Here is a 21,595-nt window from a genome sequence, read left to right on the forward strand (position 1 = left end):
GTGAGGTGGGTGACGCGCAGGTGAAATCAGGGCGGCTGCTTCTGAGGCGGGTTGCAGGCTGTGAACGCTTCCAAGATCTCACTTCCGGGGCCGGCCCAGTGGCTCAGTGGTTAAGGGCACATGTCCGCTTCTCAGCCGCCTGGGGTTCAGCGGTTCGGATCCCGGGCGCGGACATGGCACCTCTCATCAGGCCACACTGAGGCGGCGTCCTGATAGCAGAACATTCTAGAAGGACCCACAACTAAAATACACAACTATGTACTGGGGGGTCTTTGGGGAGAAGAAGGAAAAAAGAAGATTGGCAACAGATGTTAACTCAGGTGCCAATCTTTAAAAAAATAAAATAAAGATCTCACTTCTGCAGAGTCTTGGAAGAAAGATCCATCTAATCTATCGTAACAGGGAACGCGATGCCATCACTCCCCATCAGGCCTCCGCCGGGCGAAAAGGGCACAGAGAGGTACCACGCCCTCCGCCCCGCATCGCAGCCATGGGACACGGTGAGGCAGATCGCTAACTGGACGCACAAATGGAGCGGTGATGCCGGACAGGACTCACTCAAGTGACCCAAAAGGCTACCCGTTGATGAGACCCTAACGGGGACACGTGGACCAGCCAACGGGGCGCTGTGTGCCTCCACATCCATCCTCTCCCTCACGCCCCACAACAGACTCCAGAGACGTCCCCATAGGGTCCCCAACCGCCCACAGACGCGCCTCTGGGAAAGGACAGAAGCAGGACGGCGACGCCGGACTTCACCCCGGACCCAGCAAGGCAGAGGCCCGAGAACCCGGCTCTAAGAAGCCGAAGGCTCCCCCCGACCTCCAGCAAACTCAGCCTCGTCCTGCTTTTCAAAAGACCATTTCGGTGCTTCCGGACGGGTGGCGCGCACATTCCAAGACTGGAATTAAATTTAGTAATCCGTGGACGTTTCTGGTTCTGTGACTCCGAGTGCCGAGCCGGCCGGGCGCGGAGGACACAAGAAAACTTTGTTTCTTCCCTCTTCTCGGGTTCCCGCTGACGACAGCTAGAAAAGTACCAAAAAGAAGAGCAAACACGCTCTCCCTAATAGAGCTGCTTGCGGAATCATCGTTATTTCAGCACAATTAAACCCTGTTTTCCGTGAAAGCGCCCGGACCCTTGAACTCACGAGGAGCCGTGTGAAACGGCATTACGAGGAAACTGCTCCGAGAGACGCTCAGCTTCCTACCACGGGGCCGTGACGGGCCAGGTGATTAAGAACGAGCCACGTTAACCGAACTAAATTAAAACCAAGATTTAAATGCTTCAATTGGCCGTCAGCCTAATCCTAACAGGAAGAGGGTCCGAATCCAAAAGGTCCATTAGCTGAGCTCACCGCCTCGCAGGAGCGAAGGGGCCAGGCAGGCAGGCGGCGGGGGCACGCCCGCGGGAGTGGGGGGCCTGGCAGGAGGCGACACGGAGCCCTGGCGCTCCAGCTGGGCCGCGTGGCTTCCCCAGGAGACAAAAACAAAGACACGGAGGTGAGCAGCCGCCAGGACGAGGGGAGAAGCTGGAGCAAAGGGAGCAATTTTGGGTCTACTGCAAACATTGAAAATCTAACTACTGTATCGTTCTTTTAACCACGGCCGATGAGACAGAAATCCACAGTGTGGCTCATTTCATGCGTCCACCGACCGGGCCACGGGACGCCCAGAGAGCTGGTGAAACATTACTTCTGGGTGTTTCTGGACGAGATGAGCACGGGAACCGGTGGACTGAGCAAAGAGCACCCTGCCCACTGCAGGTGGCGTCACCCGGTCCATTGAGGCCTTAACAGAACAAAGAGGAGGAGGAAGGCAGGATTCGCTCTCTGCAGGAGCCGGCACGGCCGTCTCCTCCTGTCCCGGGCCGTCGGCGCTCCTGGTTCTCCGACCTTCAGGCCGGGACTGAATTTCACCCCCCGCTCTCCTGGGCTTCCACCTTGCAGATAGCGGGACTCCGGCCTCCAAACCACAGGAACCCATTCCTGCCACAAACGTCCTCATGCACATCTGTATCCTCCTGTTCTGTGGCTCTGGGGGCCCTAATGCACATGCAGACGGGGTTCTCACCAGCTACTTAAAACAAGGTATTATGGAGTTAAAAAAAAAAGAAAAAAAACCTCTTAGCTGGAATTTTTACCTTGTTCCTTTTCTTCCTAAACAGGTATTTCTATTCCATTTTCCCACAGAGCTCATCCTAATGTACAAATGTTTGTGCTCAAAAGTATTTCATGGATGACCCTACCGTGCCTCTCTGTGAAAGAGAGATTTTTTTTGCAATTTTTTTCCCATGAATATAAGACTCTAAGTATTATAATTTTTTTCAAGTTTTTTTTATTATTGGCTGACGAAATGTAAATATATTAACATTTTGGATAAATAGATATTTTATTTGGAAATGCATCGTTTAGACTTTCTACGTCCACACTAATCTATTGCGGCTTTAAAGCAGCGTCTGCCTGCCCTGAGGTTTAGTGACCCGAGCGTCTGAGCCTCGAGGCCACCCCCCAGCTGAGGTGCAGGTGGGCGAGAGCCGGGCCTGCCCCTTGAAGCGGGAGGCGGCTGATTTTGAGGGCGGGAAACGCCGCCTGCCCGGTCCTGAGAGCTCAAAGCTGCAGGTTGACCCGGGAGCCTGAGCCTGTCTGCACGGCCCCTCGAGGGTCTGCTCTCCCGCTGGACGACCACAGCCCCCCAAGACGGCAGGATCTGCTGCCTGACTCCACCGGGCCCCCCACCTCACGCCCGGCCCTCCCCGCCTGGCCACCTCTGACGACCGGGCTCTCTCCGGCCCTCAGACATCACGCTGGCCAGAACGAGAGTCCCCGGCTCCTGGGCTTTCCAGGTCTCGGCTGGAAACATCCCCCCCTCCAAGAGGCCCTCCCGGGCTGCCTCGTCCAGCAGAGACTCTGCGGCATTTCCTGCACGGCTGCTCCTGCCCTGGAGCAGCCCGGGAACACCTGCGGGAGAGGGAGTGAGGACAGAGCCCCTCAAGGGCAGAGGGAAACTCCCTGAAGCTCACAGGGGTGACGTCATTGGCCAAGGTCACTGGCAGCAAACAGCAAGGCCAGGCCCAAGCCCAAGGTCGGCTGTGCCCAGCCGGCGCTCCCCCACCCTGGCCTGGCAGGGCGTGAGAGCATCACCCCCCACCCCCGGCTGTCGGAGGTCTTACTCAGCCTCCTAACAGCAAACAGCCCCTGGCGTCCCCACCTCTCTGGGCCGGGAAGTTCAGAGGCCCAGGGACTACTGGCCACTCAAGCCCTATGGAGCCGAATCGCCTCTGCCCAGCCCAGGAGGGAGCTCAGAGCAAGCTCAGGGGGCTTGTGGCCATGAAGCCCACAGAGGGGGCCACGTCCCCGAAGTGAGGAAGGGCCCATGACCCTGGCCTGGCCTAGCCGGGGCCGAGTGCAGGTTCTTCACTCGCAAGCCACTGTCCTCACCCGTGAAACAGACAGAGAATGAGACACACCTCCGGAGTCACCTCGGGACGAACGGAATCACGCGTGCCAAGTGCTCATGGGGGCCTGACCCACGCTGACTCATAGAAGCCACCGGCAAAACCAACACAAGCTGGCGTCCTCCTTGGCAGGGTCCTGGGACAGCGGGGTCGTTCCTGAGTGTCGAGAAAACTCTGCCAAGGGCTCCAAGGCCCCACGTTGTCCGTCATGGAAACCTCATGTATCCAACCAAGGCTCACACGTGAGAACCCAGGAGACCCCCTCCAGGGAGGTAACCCACGTCCACACTGCAGGCTCTGCTAAGGGGCTGGCAGCCCTGGCGTGCCCCGAAGCTGAGATGGGGGTGGGGCGGCTGCCTCGGCCCCCGCTGGTAAGGTGGGGAGGGTCGCCCCTGCCCGGAGCGCTGCCCAAGTTCACCGTGAGGAATAAAGAGCCAGAGGGAAAACCCGGCCCGTTCAATAAGGACTTAGGGCTCAAATCGCTGGTGTGAGGGTGTTTCTGTTATCTGATGTCGTGTGACAAACCACCCAGAATGGGGTGATCTAACACGATTCGCTATCCTCAGGACATTCCGGGATGCCTGGGCAGCGTCACCCCCGCCCGTGGTGTCAGCTGGCGGCTGGCATGGCTCTTTCTTGTGCCGGGCAGGTGGTAGTGGTCACGGCATCCTCCACGTCAGCGTCTCCGTGGAACTGCTCAGCTTCCTCACAGCATGGCGGCCGGGCTCCAAGGTGGACCGTCCTCAACGTGCAAGGGCTTCCCAAGCATCCACCGCGTCACACCTGCTGATGTCCCACTGGCCAAGCCCACAGGGCCAGGCCGGACTCGGCGAGGAGGGGACCACACCAGGAGGAGCTGTGGTCAAGTGTCCGGTCGACCGACCGCAGGGGACTTCAGGACGGGCTTGATTCAGGAGTCTAATGCCACCATCAAGCACTCAGTTGGTGTCCATTTCTGTCCTTGTCCTTAAGCTGCCTCCAAGGCTCACAGCCACACTCCTCTGGTCCAGAAGGGAAGTGAGTCCCCGGCCGTGGGGGCTGCCCTGAGCCACCTGCTTAGACTTGGGTTACCAATCCAGCCACCGTGAGTCGACCACTGGGCTCAGCCAGACTGGGTTAAAACAAGGCCCACTCCTAAAGCCCATAGGAGACTGGACCCCTTCCCAAACCACGTGATGCCACACAGGTGGGGAGGGGCAGGGGTGCTGGAGAGTCAACCACAGCACCCATCACAGGGGGGCTTCCAGGAGAGAACACTGAAAGGCTGGGAGGGCTACGCACACCTAATATGGTGCTATGATTGGTGCTCACCATCATCACCATCTTCATCAATACTCATCTTCATCCTCATCTTCTCCCCATCCCCATCCCCATCACCACCATTATCATCTTCATCACCATCTCCATCATCAACCTCATCTTCACCCCATCACCATCAGCATCAGCATCACCATCATCATCATTATCATCACCATCTTCATCATCAACCTCATCACCCCAATCCCCATCATCACCATCACTGATTACCATCATCACTGTCACCATCACCATCATCATCATCTTCATCATCATCAAACTGCATCTCTGGCCCCTAGAGCAGGATGTGGCACAAAGGAGACGGTCAACAAACACTTCTGAAATGAATGAATGAGAGTAGCTGCCATCACAGTGGTACATCTCCAACTGCCATTTCAGATTCAGAGAATCGAGAGACAGATCTCTGGGTGGATGAGAGTATGTTCCTGGGCGTGTCTCTCCAGCCTCAGTTTCCCTCCTCTGTGCATTGGGGGCAATGTCAACCCTGCCTCCCAGGTCCATCTGCAGGTTCCTCAAGGTAGCATGTAAGGCTGTTCATTGGGTTAAAGGCCTGCATCCACGTAGGTGGCTGGGATCCTTACTGAGTCAGGAAACCAGATTCCACTCTGACAGCACAAAGCTTTCCGAATCCACCTGCACCCCCCACCAAGAGTAGCATCAACAAGCCACTTTCTCCTTGGACAAAAGAGGAGCCACCTGCATGCTCCCCCACCCATCTCACCGTGACTGGCTTACACAGACTCGCGACCATATTTATTGAACGTGCAAATGAACAGATGCAGGCACCAGTGTGTGGGTGCATGAATGAGTGGATGGATAGATGGATGGAGGGATGGATGGATGGTGGATGGATGGATGAATGGATGGATGGATGGATGGTGGATGGATGGATGGATGGGTAGATGGATGGATGGTGGATGGATGGATGGTGGATGGATGGATGGATGGGTAGATGGATGGATGGTGGATGGATGGGTAGATGGATGGGTGGATGGATGGATGGGTGGATGAATGGATGGATGGATGGTGGATGGATGGATCGTGGCTGGATGGATGGTGGATGGATGGATGGATGGATGGATGGATGGACGTGGATGGATGGATGGGTAGATGGATGGATGGTGGATGGATGGGTGGATGGTGGATGGATGGATGGTGGATGGATGGATCGTGGATGGATGGATGGTGGATGGATGGGTGGAGATGGATGGATGGTGGATGGATGGGAGATGGATGGTGGATGGATGGATGGTGGATGGATGGATGGATGGATCGTGGATGGATGGATGGTGGATGGTGGATGGGTGGATGGTGGATGGATGGGTGGGTGGATGGATGGATGGGTGGGTGGTGGGTGGATGGACGGATGGGTGGGTGGGTGGTGGGTAGAGGGGTGGATGGATGACTCTTGACTATGTCCTTTCCCTCAACAGCCCAGATTCTGCCCCAATCAGATCAGGAGACTTCGCGTCTACAATCAAGAAGCAAGAAAGCATTTTCTTACTGTAAAACATTTCAGGGGGGCAGGTGGACAGGACGAGGAGGAAGAGCCCAGTGGCGCCAAAGGGTTAAAGCGCCCCGCTCCGGGCGGTCTGGAGATTCGGATTTCGCAGCTGACGTGCCCTCCCTACAGCTGTTCCCGCTACTCAAAGCACATCTTTGTTTGCCCGACTCTTAGCAACTGTTGCTTTTTCTGAAGGACAAGCGAGAACCAGCTGTCGCCCCACAAGATGCAACGCAGGGAAGGTCGGCGCTTCAGCAACGACGCACAAAACAGAAAAACACTCCCGATTGTCTAGATTCGGGAGGGTCCCCTCTTTCGATGGCCTCGGCCTCTGCACACGGGCTGTGCATGACTCCCGCCCGTGCCCTAGGGCAGCGCGGGCCACGAAGGGGACCCGCCTCCCCTCATGGGGTGGCCGATGGAGTGCGGAAAGGAATGCAAACCCGAGAGGGCAGATCCATTTCAGGAACACAAAACCCAGGCGGCAGCTCCGCACACGACCTTCTGAGAGAAACAGGCGGCCCGAGCCCGCGCATCCACCGTGGGGGCCACAGAGACAGGGGCCTGGTGACAAACCGGCGTGTCACCCAAGCACTCACGGAGGAGCCATCTGAAGGCCGGGTTCACTTCCCATCGTCCAGGCGGGGAGGGGGTGGCAGAAAGGCGACACCGGCTGCTGCGCGGCACTCCGGACCGTCCCCCACGCGAGACCCTGAAAACCGCGTCTTGCAGCCATTTTTCACCCAACAAAGAATCACCAAAGGGCTTCTCCTGGAGCCAGGAGAGTAAAAGGTTCTCTGGTCGCAAGAAACACACACACACACACACATACCACACATTCATTCACACACACGCACATGCGCACACACATTCGTTCACACGCCCATGTGCACACACATTCATTCACACAAACACATGCACACTTGCATTCATTCACACACACACACATGCACAACACATTCATTCACACATACACACGTGCATGCACCACACACATTCATTCATACACACGTGCACATGCATACACCACACACACATTGATTCACACACACACGCACATGCGCACACACATTCACACACACGTGCACATGCACACCACACACATTCATTCACACACACGTACATGCACACACATTCATTCACACACATGCACATGCACACAACACATACATTCATTCACACACGTGTACATGCACACACATTCATTCACACACATGCACATGCACACAACACATACATTCATTCACACACGTGTACATGCACACACATTCATTCACACATGCACATGCATGCACAACACATCCATTCACATACACACATGCACGCACCACACACACATTCATTCACACACACGCACATGCATGCACCACACATATTCATTCACACACACATTCATTCACACACATGCACATACTACAGACACACACCACACATTGACACATTTGCATGCACTCACCACACACACCCCCCTCTGGGAAGCTGTCCAGGCCCCCCCTCAGCAGGTCCCACCTGAGCCCCCCACGCCTCTGCCCCCTCCACAGCCCCGTGGGCGCCCATGACGGAAACTCAGTGCCCCTTCCTGGATGCACCCTTGTCCTCAGGGCACCCCGGCCGCTGCCCAGCAACTGCTGAGTCCTGGCCCACCCTCCAGAGCTCCCAGCATCCCCACCCGCACCCCAGCTGGCACTGGTTCTCACCCAGAGAAAGGGCTGGGTCTGCTGCTGGGTCCAGGCCTGCGTGCTCCTCTGGAGAGAAACCACAACCCCGGCAGCTCGGCCCTCCCCGCCAGGAGCACCTGAGGCCTGAACTGCACCCCCAGACACGAGGAAGCTCAGGTCAGGAGGAAAAAAGTCTGTGCAGGTCAGCGAGCATGTTGAACGACCTGCTGTTGGGCAAGGAATTAAGCTGGGTTTACGTGTCCTTAAACCAAAATAAAATTCCTGATGAATCCAAGATTCCATCATTGAAAGACAGAAACAAGCCGAGAAGGTTCTAGAAAAGATCCTGAGCGTCTTTATTTATCGTACTTCTCGTCTTGGAGGATGGAGGGCCCTCCTGAGGAGAACACTAGAAGCCAGGAAGGTGGGGCTGGATAAATCTGGCAACATAAAAATTAAAACTTGTCCATCGACAGAAGAACAGATCAACACAGGGTGGTCCGTCCAGACGATGGAATATTACTCAGCCTTAAAAAGGAAGGAGATTCTGACACCTGCTGCCACGTGGGTGAACCTGGAGGACGCTATTCTGAGGGAAATAAGCCACAAAAGAACAAACACCGTGTGATCCCCCTGGCATGAGGCCCCTGGAGACGTCCAATTCACAGAAAGTAGATGGTAGGGGCCGGGGGCCGGGATTCAGTGTTTAGTGGGACCGGGTTCCTTTGGGAAGACGGAAAGTTCTAGAGATGGACGGTGTGATGGCTGCACAACAATGAGAATGTCCTCAGTGCCCCTGAACTGTGCATTTAAAAATGGCTAAAATGGTAAATTTCAAGTTTTATAGTTTTCACCGCAATGAGAAAAATTACGGAAACAAACCCGAAAACTTAAAACTCCCCCATGACGAGAGAACTTCACAGAGTTTGAAGACCAATGACTGACCCGGAAAACGCACGTCCTGCTCATTCACCGTCAACCGCCTGCTTTTGTTAATTTACGAAAAACTCAAGCAAATCGCTAAGGAAAAAAAAAGAGGGAAAGAATGAGTGAAGGATAAACCAGGCAATTTGCAGAAAAATAAACACAGGAGGCCAGCCAACCTGTGGCCAGCAGCCCACCCTCCTTCGCGCTGACGGCCATTGAACCCTCAGCGGGATCCGCCGTGTCCCCTGCAGGGTCCCCCCAGAGGACCGTGGGGGTCCTTGTTCCAAGATCATTGATTTCACAGCAGGGTCCTCCTGAGCACGGAGCCCGTGTGGCCACACAGGGACAAGCCCGCCGGCCGCCCTGACCTCGACATGTAAGTTCCCCGTGAGACGGCCGGGCGAGCTGGGAGGCCGAGGGGCAGCAGACACGGGGCACGCACGCTGCCCACCAGCCGTGGGAGGGGCCAACTTCCCGACTGTCTTCAACCGTGAGCCGGCTCCTTCGTCCCCAGTGCACAGACGTCTGTGAAAGGGACAAGGCCGGGCTCTGGGGGCCGACACGAGACACCGTGTCCAGGAAGAACACACCGGACACCGTCCACACCACGGCCCTTCTGGTTTCTTCTTTGTACTTTTCGTTATTTAAAAAAACAACGGCTTCCCACTGAGCGTGTGGCCCCAGCCTCAACTCAGCTCACTGGCTTCCCTCGCTCCACCAGCCACACCCCCGCTTCCAGAAGACTTCGGCATCTACCCTCACACCTTCGTCCTTTGCCACTGCTGTTCCCTTCGTTTTCTCATGCTGTTCCCTTCACTCGCCCATGCTGTTCCCTCCATTTGCTCACTCTGTTCCCTCCCTGTGACCCCACAGCATCCAAGAGACGCCCATGGGACGACCCCCTCCTAGGGAAGGACGTCCACTCTCTGGATGCTGGTCCCCATGGCGAGGGAAGGGACGGCTGTGTCCCAGGTTCTGCTGGCTACGCGGGCACGCACAGCACGGCGCTTCAGCCGGGGTCCCCATTCTGCTTTGGGCACCAGCTGTGGGACCTGGGGCAGGCGGCCCACCCTCACCTGGACGGTGGGGTCACTGTGATGCTCGCTCTCACAGGCCGCTGTGAGGTCGGGAGAGACCCGAGCAGGCAGGCGTCCCCCATAGTTAGTGACAGACGCGTGGGAGCCGGGGGCGCGGACTTCGTCTCAGGAAGGGAGGCTGCCCCAGGGAACCGTGCGGCCCTGGGCCACTCACCGGCCTTCTCAGAGCCTCAGTTTCCCCACCTGACAGATGGAAGCAGGTGTACCCACGTCTCTGAGATGCTGGGGGGGCCCCCATGGAGTCCCCTTGCAGGTGGGGACGAGGGTGGGTGACGACAGCCCTACCCCGGGGCCCCCTCCCTCTACCTCGCCTCTTCCCACAGCCCCCCGACCCCCCAGCTGGCAGGCAACTCGCCCATTTTTAGCGACCGCGGCTCAAGAATGGAGCCAAGCCGGACCCAAGGCGCCCAGGGGACCGAAGGCCAATGCATCTCCCTCCTGGGGCCACGTCCCTCGTGGGGGAGCTGCAGGGAGAGCTCAGCACCGGGCACCTTGCCGAGCGTCCTTCCAGGACCCTGGTTCCTGGGGGTTTTCTCCTTCCTGAAGAAACGGCCCCTAAGCAGTATGGCGGCTGGGCCGTGCCACGCCTCCTCTGGGCCCCAGCGTCCCCAGCCCCGAGGTGGGTGCAGGACCCTCAGGATCTCTGACCGCCTGTCCACAGGGGCTTCCCAGGGGACAGAAACAGGTGAACCTGCCGGTGTGGGAACACGGGGACGCGGGCCTGCAGATCCCAGACCACAGCCCGCCAAGTTCTAGAGGTTTGGGAACATTATGGCACCAGAGATCCAGGACCACAGGCCAGACACACTGCAGGCCGCCTGGCGGCGCCCCCCAGGACGAGCCCCAGGTCGGAGTCCCAAATCCCAGATCACACGGCTGCAGCCCTGCCTGTGCTCTGGGATCACACAGGCCCCGCGACCCTTCCCAACGAAGGCTCCATATGGGGAACCGAGACAGCCCCACAGTCCGACCTCCAGAACCACAGGATTTGTTTCAAACCGGAAAATTCCAGGCATGCGGGAAATTATTTTCTTTTATAAAGGTGACTCCTTTCCCCAGAAGGTTAATGAGCCGGGCAGTGCAAGGTAACAGGGAGGCAGGTGGGCCCAGTGCAAGCTCATCCCGGCCGGGGTGCAAAAGCCCAGCTTCTCCCAGTCCTAGCTGGGGGGCCCTGGGCAGCTTGCTCAACCTCTCTGTGCTTCATCTGCCCGATGGCACCACAACAATGCCAGCCTGCGGTGATCTAACAAGACGATGCATACGAGGCTGGAGGTCCAGGGACTGTCTCCGAACACGTCATGTGACGCCACCTCCCCCGTCCCAGACTTCACCCTCCCACTGAATGTGGCTTCTCAGTCCTGCTGGGTTCACGAGGCCCACGGTCTGCTAACCTCGAGGTCTGCTCCGCCCGGAGCAAAACAAAAACCAAATTCTTCGCACGTTCAAGCCATTAAGCATCTCCTCGGATGAGGCCCTGAATTTCCCAAAACGCTAATTTTGTTTTTCAGTGTTGCCTGAAAGCGGGGAGGGGCCGCACGCCCCGAGGCCAGGGCCACGCTGGGGAGGGGGGGCCACCCGCGAGGAGGAGCAGAGACCGTCCCCTTTGGCTGCACGCGCACTTGGCAGAGGGTGACGGCGTGCTTTTCCCATCACCTGGGGACCCGAGCCAATTTGTGGGAAAACAGGCTGCAGGTGGGAGGAAGGGAGCCGGCGACAGATAACAGGAGACGGCCGCCCGGGCTGGCAGTGGGTGCTCCCACGGGGCCTGTTCTAATCAGAGCCGCAGAGCGCGGGAGCCACCACCAGGAAGGCCATCCCAGGGGGGAGACGCCCTCGCCCACCCATCTGGCGGCTCCAGGAACGAGGCCCCGGCCGAGGGCCCCACGCACAGTGCGCTGCCTGGACTACCACACACCCGTGGGGCCTCCCCGTTATCACACCTGTCGGCTCCCAGGGGCACGAGGATGCTCTGTCTCCAGGTGCTCCAGTCGGGGCGAGCAGGGAAGGGACCCGATGGGACCCAAAGGCTGCCACCTCCTTGTCCCAGACCTGAGACGCACCCTCGGGAGGCAGGCTGGGATTCAGGGCACATCTCAGGGCTCTGAGCACCCCGAGGGGCCGCCTTGCGAGGCTGTTCGGGTCCCTGACCAGAGGCTGGCCGCCCCCAGCGTCCCCAGGAAGGACACAGGATCCGCCTTTGCTCACAGGAGCTGACACCACGCGAGGAGGCTGCACCCTCGCCTCCCCCGGAATCCCCACGGGGAGTAACTCCACTCGGCAGAGGGGCTGTGAGGGGGCCGGCTCAGGGCAGGACGACACCTGCTCCAGCCCCAGCTCGGACACTTGCTGCCTGGCCTGGAGCAAGGGGCAAGGGCCCCCCCTCTCTGAGCCTGGAAACCCTCTTCTATAGACTGGGGCAGGGGACCAGCTGGCCTCCCAGAGTCCTTCCCACTGTGTCCTGAGGTCCACAGCAGCCTGTCTCCTTACCTCGGGCCCAGGAGGGGCAGAGAATGACACTGTGGAGTGGCCTGGGGACCACAGCAGCCCCTTCCTCACACTAAGCACTGAGGGGCAGTGAGGCCTGGCTGTGGGGTCCATGGGGACATCTGCACCAGCATCAGAGGAGCAAAGCTGCACCCAGGCAGAAGCCCGCTGATTCAGCCCACCCTCCACACAGCCAAGGGGCCAGAAAGATGATGAGGAAGATGACTATGACAGTGATGATGATGATGATGATGATGATGGTGATGGTGGTGATGGTGGTGATGGTGATGATGATGGTGGTGGTGGTGATGACAATGGTGATGGTGGTGGTGGTGGTGATGATGATGGGGACGTTGATGATGGTGGTGATGATGACGGTGATGATGATGACGGTGGTGGTGATGGTGGTGATGGTGATGATGATGGTGGTGGTGGTGATGATGATGATGGTGGTGGTGGTGACAATGGTGACGGTGATGATGCTGGTGGTGGTGGTGGTGGTGATGGTGGTGATAATCATGGTGGTGATGGTGATGATGGTAATGGTAGTGATGGTGATGATGATGGTGACGGTGATGACGGTGGTGGTGGTGACGACAGCGATGCTGGTGATAGCGATGATATTGATGATGATGGTGATGATGATGATGGTGGTAGTGATGATGATGGTGATGACGGTGATGGTGATGATGATGGTGGTGATGGTGGTGATGATGGTGATGATGATGGTAGTGATGATGATGACGGTGATGGTGGTGATGATGGTGGTGACGATGATGACGGTGATGGTGATGATGATGGTGGTGGTGATGGTGGTGATGGTGGTGGTGGTGATGGTGATGATGGTGACGGTGATGGTGGTGATGGTGATGATGGTGATGGTGATGGTGGTGATGGTGATGGTGATGGTGGTGTTGGTGTGGTGATGGTGATGGTGATGGTGATGATATTGATGATGGTGATGATGGTGATGATGGTGATGGTGATGGTGGTGATGGTGATGGTGATGGTGGTGATGATGGTGATGATGGTGATGGTGATGATGGTGATGGTGATGGTGGTGATGGTGATGGTGATGGTGATGGTGGTGATGGTGATGGTGATGATATTGATGATGGTGATGATGGTGATGATGGTGATGGTGATGGTGGTGATGGTGATGATGGTGATGGTGATGGTGATGGTGATGGTGATGATGGTGATGGTGATGGTGATGATATTGATGATGGTGATGATGGTGTGTGGTGATGGTGATGATAGTGATGGTGATGGTGATGGTGATGGTGATGGTGATGGTGGTGATGGTGATGGTGATGATATTGATGATGGTGATGATGGTGATGATGGTGATGGTGATGATAGTGATGGTGATGGTGATGGTGATGGTGATCATGGTGATGGTGATGGTGATGATATTGATGATGGTGATAGGTGATGATGGTGATGGTGTGATGGTGATGGTGATGATGGTCATGATGGTGATGATGGTGATGGTGATGGTGATGGTGGTGGTGGTGATGGTGATGGTGATGGTGATGATATTGATGATATTGATGATGGTGATGATGATGGTGCTGATGGTGGTGAGGAGACACTCATGGACATTATCCCATTCCATCCTCACGGCAACCCCCAAAGTAGGTTTTATTACCATCATTTGGCAGTTGAAGAAACTGGGGCCCAGAGAATGTCACTACACAACTTGTAAATCACGTGACGGACTGTCTCCTCCCACCCGCACACCTGCATGTGCGAGTGTGTCTGTGTGTAAGGCCGCTGCAGCCCAACGCTGTGTTTAGGGTTCTCCTGGCGCGCTCTCTCTCTCTCTCTCTGTCTCTCTCTCTCTCTACCCCCACGACCCACTGAGCCAGAGTCAGCTTCCTGCAGCTCCAGCTTACCCCAGGACCCCGGGCCCCCACGCACCCACGACCAGTCTGGATCACCCGCTCTCCGTCTCCCTTCCCTCACAGGTGCCTGTGACCTGTCACCACGGGGTGGTCGGTGGGGAGGAGATGGGCTCTGGAGCCCCAGAGACTGGGTGGGGAGCCTGGCTCTGCTCTGATAAGTGGTGTGGCCTTGGGCAAGGCACACCCTTTTTCATTTACACAGGGGGAAACTGAGGCTCCAGTTTGGGCCCAGAGACAGCCCTCGACGCAGGCCATCTAGAAATGCACCACCCTGGGAGCGCGAGCACGGAGTCTGGAGGGCCTGTGGCCTTCGCCCGCAGCTGTGCTGCGCGATCTTCTTTTAAAGACATGGACGTAAACACAGTCTTCACCTCCTGCCGTGCTTACGTGTCTGCATTCAAACTAAAAAGACCTTGAAGGGAAGACACCGTTGTAAACCGACAGGACAAAGCCAGCCTGCCCATGACAGCGGGGTCATTCGTCTTAAACCTGGATTGACCAGGGTTGGGGGTCGTTAAGCAGAAATCTGTGCTCGCCCCACAAGCAGATTTAATTGCACATTACTCTGTTTTCTTCTGCCCACGCGGGGAAGCGAGCAAGCAGCAGCCGCTCAAGTCGGGGCGTGCCAGGCGCCCTGCACACTTGGAAAGAATCACGCTGCTCCCGCCAAACCACAGCCGGGCTGAGACAATGCTGCTGGGCCCGGCTCCCGGTAAACTGGAAAAAGCAGAGCGTTCGGGTGCCGCACGGGGGGAGCATCATGGGAAAGGTCAGGAGACAAGGGCTGGCCTGCCCGCTCCCTCTGGACCCCGCTTCCTGAACCATCGGCTTGTTTCTTTAGAGGCCGCGGCCAGAGAAAGGAGCCCCTCGGGCTTTCACGTGGAAAGTGAGTTTTCCTACGTGCAAAACAAAAGACCTGAAACAGACGCACACGCCCCACGGGGAAGCTTGCTTTCCAAGCCAGCCGAGCGAAGAGGAATTTTCAATCCATCATCTGCTTCCTCCGCTCCTCGTCCTCCTGGCCCTCGGATCCAGAAAAGTCCGAGGTGGAGGGAGCCGTGTGGTTCTGGAAACTTCGGACCGAGGGCAGAGGACCCCAGCACAGATGCTTCCTGGACACGCGCAGCTGGGGTGGCCCTGTTCTCACGTCAGCTCGCACTTGGACCAGGCTGGCCCTAAACCGGGGGCTTCACTGAGCCAGCTGGTACTCGGGGACCGGGACGGGGCCACTAAAGGGCGTGAGGAGTTTGGCTTAAACACAGATGCCCCGGAGTGGGCCCCTGGGCTCCACAGAGAACGGGGGCTCGACGAACAGTGGGACCAAAAGAGAAGCTGAGTCTGGCGGTTCCTCAAAAAGCTACACACGGAATTACCATACGACCCAGGACCTGCCCCAAAGACTTAAAACCCCACGTGCACAGCAGCTCTATTCACAATAACCAGGACGGGGACACAACCCAAGTGTCCAGCAACTAATAAACAGATAAATTGTCACAGATCCATACAACGGAATATTACTCACCCTTAAAAAAGGAAGGACATTCTGACTCCTGCTACAACACAGAGGAACCTTGAAAACATTATGCTGAGTGAAACAAGCCGTTCACAAAGGTCTAATACTGTGTGAGTCCCCGTGTATGAAATCTGTACAACAGGCAAATCCACAGAGACAGGAAGCAGATTAGAGGGAACCAGGGGCTGGGGTGGGGGGGATGCAGAGCGACCGCTTCACAGGTTTGGGGTTTCTGTTGAGGGTGATGGAAATTTTTGGAAATAAAGAGTGGTGATGGTCGCACAACACGGTGAATGTGCTCAATGCCGCTGAACGACACGCTGACAAACGGCTCCAGAGGCACCCTGTACGTTCTGTATATTTGCCACAATTGGAACAAAAAAGGGAAAAGGCGGTGGGGCAGGTCTGGGCATTGCATTTCAGGGTTTGCATGTAAACGGGCACCGAGGCGCCGTATTGAGGCAGCACACGACTTCACGAAACCCCATTTCATAGCCCCCTTCCCAGCACAGTCCCCCTGCGGCCAGGCCAGCCCAGGTGACGGTTCTGGCCTCTGCACATCTGTGGACGTGACACGTGGCATCCTGGACGGAGGCAGTGACGGCCGGGCCTCGGTGCACACGGACGCCCCAGCTCCTCCAACAGCCTCGAGGGTCTGCAGAAGTGCACAAAGGGGTGCCTCAGACCCGGGGCTGCCTCTCGCTCGGCTGCGGAGACAGGAAGGAACCGGACAGACAGGGAAGTGTGACGCCAAAGGGGCACCAGAGCCCTCAGAAACGAGAAAACACTTAAGCAAATCCCAGAGCAATTCCGAGAAGTCTGTTTCCCCCTCCTCTCCGGCCCCGACGTGCTCCCTGTCACCCCAGCACCCCCCACGGACCCCACTACCCTGACCAGTGCAGCCCCTGCCAGGTCACGATGCTTCCCGGCCCAGGGCCTTGCCGGCTCCCCACCGTCACCACCTTCTGCGCACCCTGGGGCAGGTCACCCCATCTTACAAAGCACAGGCCTCTCCTGAGGGCCCCCCCGGGACACCACCTCTGAATATTCACGTGTTCACTTGACCGACACCTCCTCCCCGGGAGGCCAGCCGCCCTGGTTTTCTCCTCCCCTCCGCGCCCAGCATCCAGTCAAATAAAATCGATCAGGGATTTCTAACGAGAACAAGTGCCCGGGCGGGGCCGGCACAGGGCTGATGCTGACACAGGGCTGTCTCCTGTCACCTCGCCCAGGCCTGGGACTGGATCACCGCTCAGCCCCACCGACCTCGTTGCGGCCGGCGGGGTGCCCGAGCCCAAGCCGCCGTCGGCCGCAAAACCGTGCTGGAGCCGCCGCACCAGGGACACTTGAGCGAGAAACAGTTCACACCCAGGTGCCTGTCATCGCGCTGCCACACGGCGAGTTCCGGGCCTGCAGCCGTTTCCAGAAGAGCCGAATGCAGACGGTGCGCCCGCTGGACAGACCAGGAAACCGGGGCCCAGAGAACAAAATTAATCTTCCAAGCAGGGTGGCTGGCTTTTGGGGTGACTGCCCAAATCGTCCCCCAGGAACTGCCTCCCGGGCGAGCGACCTGCCTCCCGGCTACGAACGATGGGACCAGGACCTGTGCACGTACAGATGCTCACGGGGCCTGGTGCCGAAATCCGCCCTGGGCTGTGTGCCCACAGCGTCTGCCTGCCCAGAGCTGGCACCAAAGTGTGAGTCAGGAGGGCCCCCCAGACCCAGGCCCGGTCAGTCACTACCCCTCCCTGAGGACCTGAAAATAGGTGAAGAATGGACGGCGGCCTGTGTGGCCACTGGCCAGGGACAGGGTACCTCCGGCCTCAGGGCCAGGAGAGTCTGTGTGCAGAAAGGGAACCACGGGGCGCCCAGGGACGAGCCAAGGCCCTGGGGCCGACTCCAGACAGCCGGCCGTCCACTCTGGAGCCCAGGCACCTTTTCTGTTTTGATCCATGCGAATGCACCACCCACTCAGAGACGGGAATCAAACTGTTACGTTTGAAACCGACGTTTACATTCAGGTTCAAGCAGATAGAAAACTGGAGTCACCTGGTTCTGCCTGGGGACCGAGGACACGGCTGCCAGGTGGACACCTCCGTTCCGAGGTCTTAAAGCCACAGAAGTTTATTTTCTCACAGTTTTGGGGGCCGGAAGTGTAAAAAGATCAGGATCAGCAGGTGGAAACGGGGTGTGGGCTGGGCCACGGCCTCACGGGCTCCTGAGAAGGGTCCTTCCTGCGCCTCCAGCTTCTCTCCCCATGACGAGACCCTAAGTTCTTCCCGTCTGCGAAGCCCCCTCGTGCCACATAAGGTGACACTCCCAGGCTCCAGGGGTTGGGCTGCGGGTATCTTTGGGGGTCTATCACCTCCACCCTCACCAGGGCAGGACACCGCGCGCCCCCGTCGGACCTCTGGGTGGACTTGGCTGAAAAGCATTTTTAATTCCGAGCCCGAACCCTTGTCTCTGAGCAGAAGGGTCCGAGGCAGCGGTCTGCGAAAACACGCGGCCTCACCAGGAATCAGAGAAACGACACCTTCTCTCCTCCAACGTACACCAGAACCAGCACAGCCAGGGCGCTCGGGCGCGGGGAAGCCGAGCGGAGACGGGCGTGTGACCGGGTGTCCTGTGCACGTCGCCCTCACGGATCCAGCCAGATGCACGCAGAGCGCCCGCCAGGAGCAGGGAGAATGGGGGACGAGGCGAGGCCGCCTGCCCCAGGGAGCGGGCGTCACAGGGTGGCCCAAGACGGGGAACTGGCCACCCCCGCCCGGCCCCATGTGCTTCCATCGCGGATGCAGCCTGGACCATGGGCGCTCCGGCCACCCTGCGCCTCAGAGGCGGCTGCCACAGCGCCAGACTTGGGGACCTCCTGAACCGGCTGCATGCTGTGGGCGAGGGAGGGACTTCCACCTAAACTGAAATCATCCAGACGCCCCTGCAGCCTCCCAAGTGACCGGCCAGCACAACTATCAGAAGCCTTTAAAAACGCATGTGCCCAGGGGGCCGGCCTGGCGGTGCAGTGGTTAAGTTTGCGTGCTCCGTTTCAGCGGTCCAGGGCTCCCGGGTTTGGATCCTGAGCACAGATCTACACACCATTCATCAAGCCACGCTGTGGTGGTGTCCCACATAAAAGAGACAACAATTGGCACAGATGTTAGCTCAGGGCCAATCTTCCTCACCAAAAAAAAAAAAAAAAAGTCACACACCCACACCTGTCGAGACTTCACAGTCCACTCTCCCTGGCCCAGCTCTTCTGTTGCCGGGACCCATCCTGCGTGGATGCTGCCTTCAATGTTCCCTGAAATGAGGTCACATCACAAAACTAGAAACCTCCAAAGTGACCTTGGTGAGGAGGGGACAGGTGGACAGAATGACTCAGCCCCCACGCCCGAGGGAGCGCTGGGCGGACACCAGCGACAATCAGACTGATGCTCCCACGGACCTACGGTGCGTGTTTCACGTGTGGTTACGTGCGAGACACACGCTAACACCAGACGGTGGCCTGGAAGGGTCACCCCAGACCACAATCAATGGTCACTGGGGGTGGGGGGGACGGAGAGGGGACACAGACTTCCCTTTTTGGTTTTACACACTTGTGTGTCCTTCAGATTGTGTATAAGGGCTGTTATCAAAGTGTGCTCGGCTGATCTAATGAAGAATTATGGTGTGCCAAAAAAAAAAAAAGAGAATTTATTTATTTTTTATTTTTTATTTTTTTGAGGAAGATTAGCCCTGAGCTAACATCTGCTGCCAACCTTCCTCTTTCTGCTGAGGAAGACTGGCCCTGAGCTAACATCTGTGCCCATCTTCCTCCACTTTCTATGTGGGACGCCTACCACAGCATGGCGTGCCAAGTGGTGCCATGTCCGCACCCGGGTTCTGAACCGGCGAACCCTGGGCCGCCAAAGCAGAACGTGCAAACTTAACCGCTGCACCACCAGGCTGGCCCCCAAAAGAGGATTTTTTAAACTTTCTCTACCCTTCAATCCACGTCAAAGAATTTATGTTAAAAAAAACAGACAAGGATTCAAAGAAGAAGGTACCGGGATGGTCATGTCATCAAAATGTTGTTCATCCTAAAAAAATGCGAACAGCTATGGTAGGAAACTAATTTGTCACGGCGACTCCAGAGAAACGGACACAACAAACTGCTGAAGAGATTTACTGACAAAGAGAGATGTTCACGACCCCTTAAGCGTGACAAAACCGTGCAGAATGTGATTCCATTTTTGTGACGAGATTGAAATTAGGATACGTGCATGAAACAAACCCTTACGGACTGACCCGAAAGAGTCTCGGTAATTGTCTCCGGAGTCAGCTGACCGGGGACGTTTTTTTGCTTTTTCGTCTGGTCAAAATTTTCCAACTTTTCCAATTATTTACGTGCTCACAGTTCCAAAGCCCCTTCAGAGCTCGGAGCCCCTCTGCAGACGAGGCCCTTCTAGGCCGTCCTGGCGTCGCGTCCCGGCCCAGCCGCCCGTCCTCAAGACCCCGAGCTCCTCGGACGTGCGTCCAGCCCCACCTCCCCAGCAGGCAGTGAGCTCGGAGCAGACAAGGTGGACCCCGGCACGCGGAAGATGCCGGAAAATTAGGCCCGTGGAGACCTGGCAAAGGAGGCGCCCAGGGGTCTTTCCACGACAAGGTTTGGCCGTGGGACCTGCGGATCCTGACGTGTGTTTGAGGGGATCAGCCCGGGCGCCCGCAGCTCTGCACGCCCACGCGTCCCCTCGAGCTGGCCGTCACCGTGACTCACGGCCCTTGACCAGCGAAGCCCCGGGAGGGACTGAGGGCCCCCCGGCCCCGTCCCGGCTCCTACCTTCTCTCGTTGTCGTCCAGGTGAGCAAACAGCACGTTCTTGGAGATGGCCCTGGCCAGCGCCGTCATGGTCTTATAGTCCTTGGGGATGACCTGTGGGGGAAGCCAACCAAAGTCAGGCTCCCGGTGTTCCCGGGGGCGCAGCCCGGGCCTTTCCGGGCCCCCGCTTGACCCTGAGATGTTGCAACGTGGCTCGAAATCAATCTGTTCGACCTGCCACTTTGTTGCCGGCTGGTGGTAAAGATGGACAACTTGGAACGTGATGTGTATGCCACAATCTTTTAAAATTGAAAAAATAAAAGAAAGAAAGAAAAGACAAGGAATCCAGAACGATCAGAGAGGTGGCCTAAGTTCCGTCTAGAGCTTGGGGTCTTGGTGGACTGGCTCTGGTGGGCTTCCGAGCCTCCTAGAACATGCTGGAAGATTCTGGAAGATCTCCAGTCCCCTGGGTTGTTATGTCTTGTGTTTATATCTTTAGTTCACTGGCTTTTTATTTAAGGTAATAAATACTTGTTTAAAAATTGGGAAACCGCAAAAAAAAAAAAAAAAAAAAGCTTGGAGCCACCCCCAAGGCTGACCTCCACCCTTGCAGGGGGGGTGGACCCTTGTCAGGCTGGGGAGGGATCCGGACCCTCCAAACTACGGACAACCAGGAGTGAGAAAGGCTTCTCTCACTCGCGGTCAACGCAGGACCTGCCGGGCGGGAGCGCTCAGCGTGTGTCCGAGGGATAAAGCACCGAATGACGAAAACACTCGCCTCTCAGATGCCAGGTTTCTCCCTTAAAATAAGACAGATGGTGGGGAAGCCCATCCGGGCAGTCACACGACCCCCACTTTGCACTCAGCGGCCCAGAAACCTCCACCAGGCGGGGGGGGAGGCGATGTCAGGCCCCCCGCACACCTGCGGATCCCGTCCA

General features: G+C 57.3%; 1 protein-coding gene across 6 annotated transcripts in view; it reads right to left on the reverse strand.

Annotated features, from left to right (window-relative positions):
* Window positions 1–21,595, reverse strand: part of PRKAR1B (protein kinase cAMP-dependent type I regulatory subunit beta) — a 118,325-nt gene that overhangs the window by 59,053 nt on the left and 37,677 nt on the right. For all 6 annotated transcript variants that reach the window (XR_011524653.1, XM_070567247.1, XM_070567246.1 and 3 more), the window contains one exon: window positions 20,680–20,771. Coding sequence is in view for 5 of the 6 variants with exons in the window: in XM_070567247.1 (XP_070423348.1) it covers window positions 20,680–20,771 (92 nt within the window). In the remaining variant the exon portion in view is untranslated. The remainder of the gene's footprint in view (window positions 1–20,679; window positions 20,772–21,595) is intronic.

This window comes from Equus przewalskii, chromosome 12, assembly GCF_037783145.1.
Source record: "Equus przewalskii isolate Varuska chromosome 12, EquPr2, whole genome shotgun sequence".
NCBI classification, from domain to species: Eukaryota; Metazoa; Chordata; class Mammalia; order Perissodactyla; family Equidae; genus Equus; species Equus przewalskii.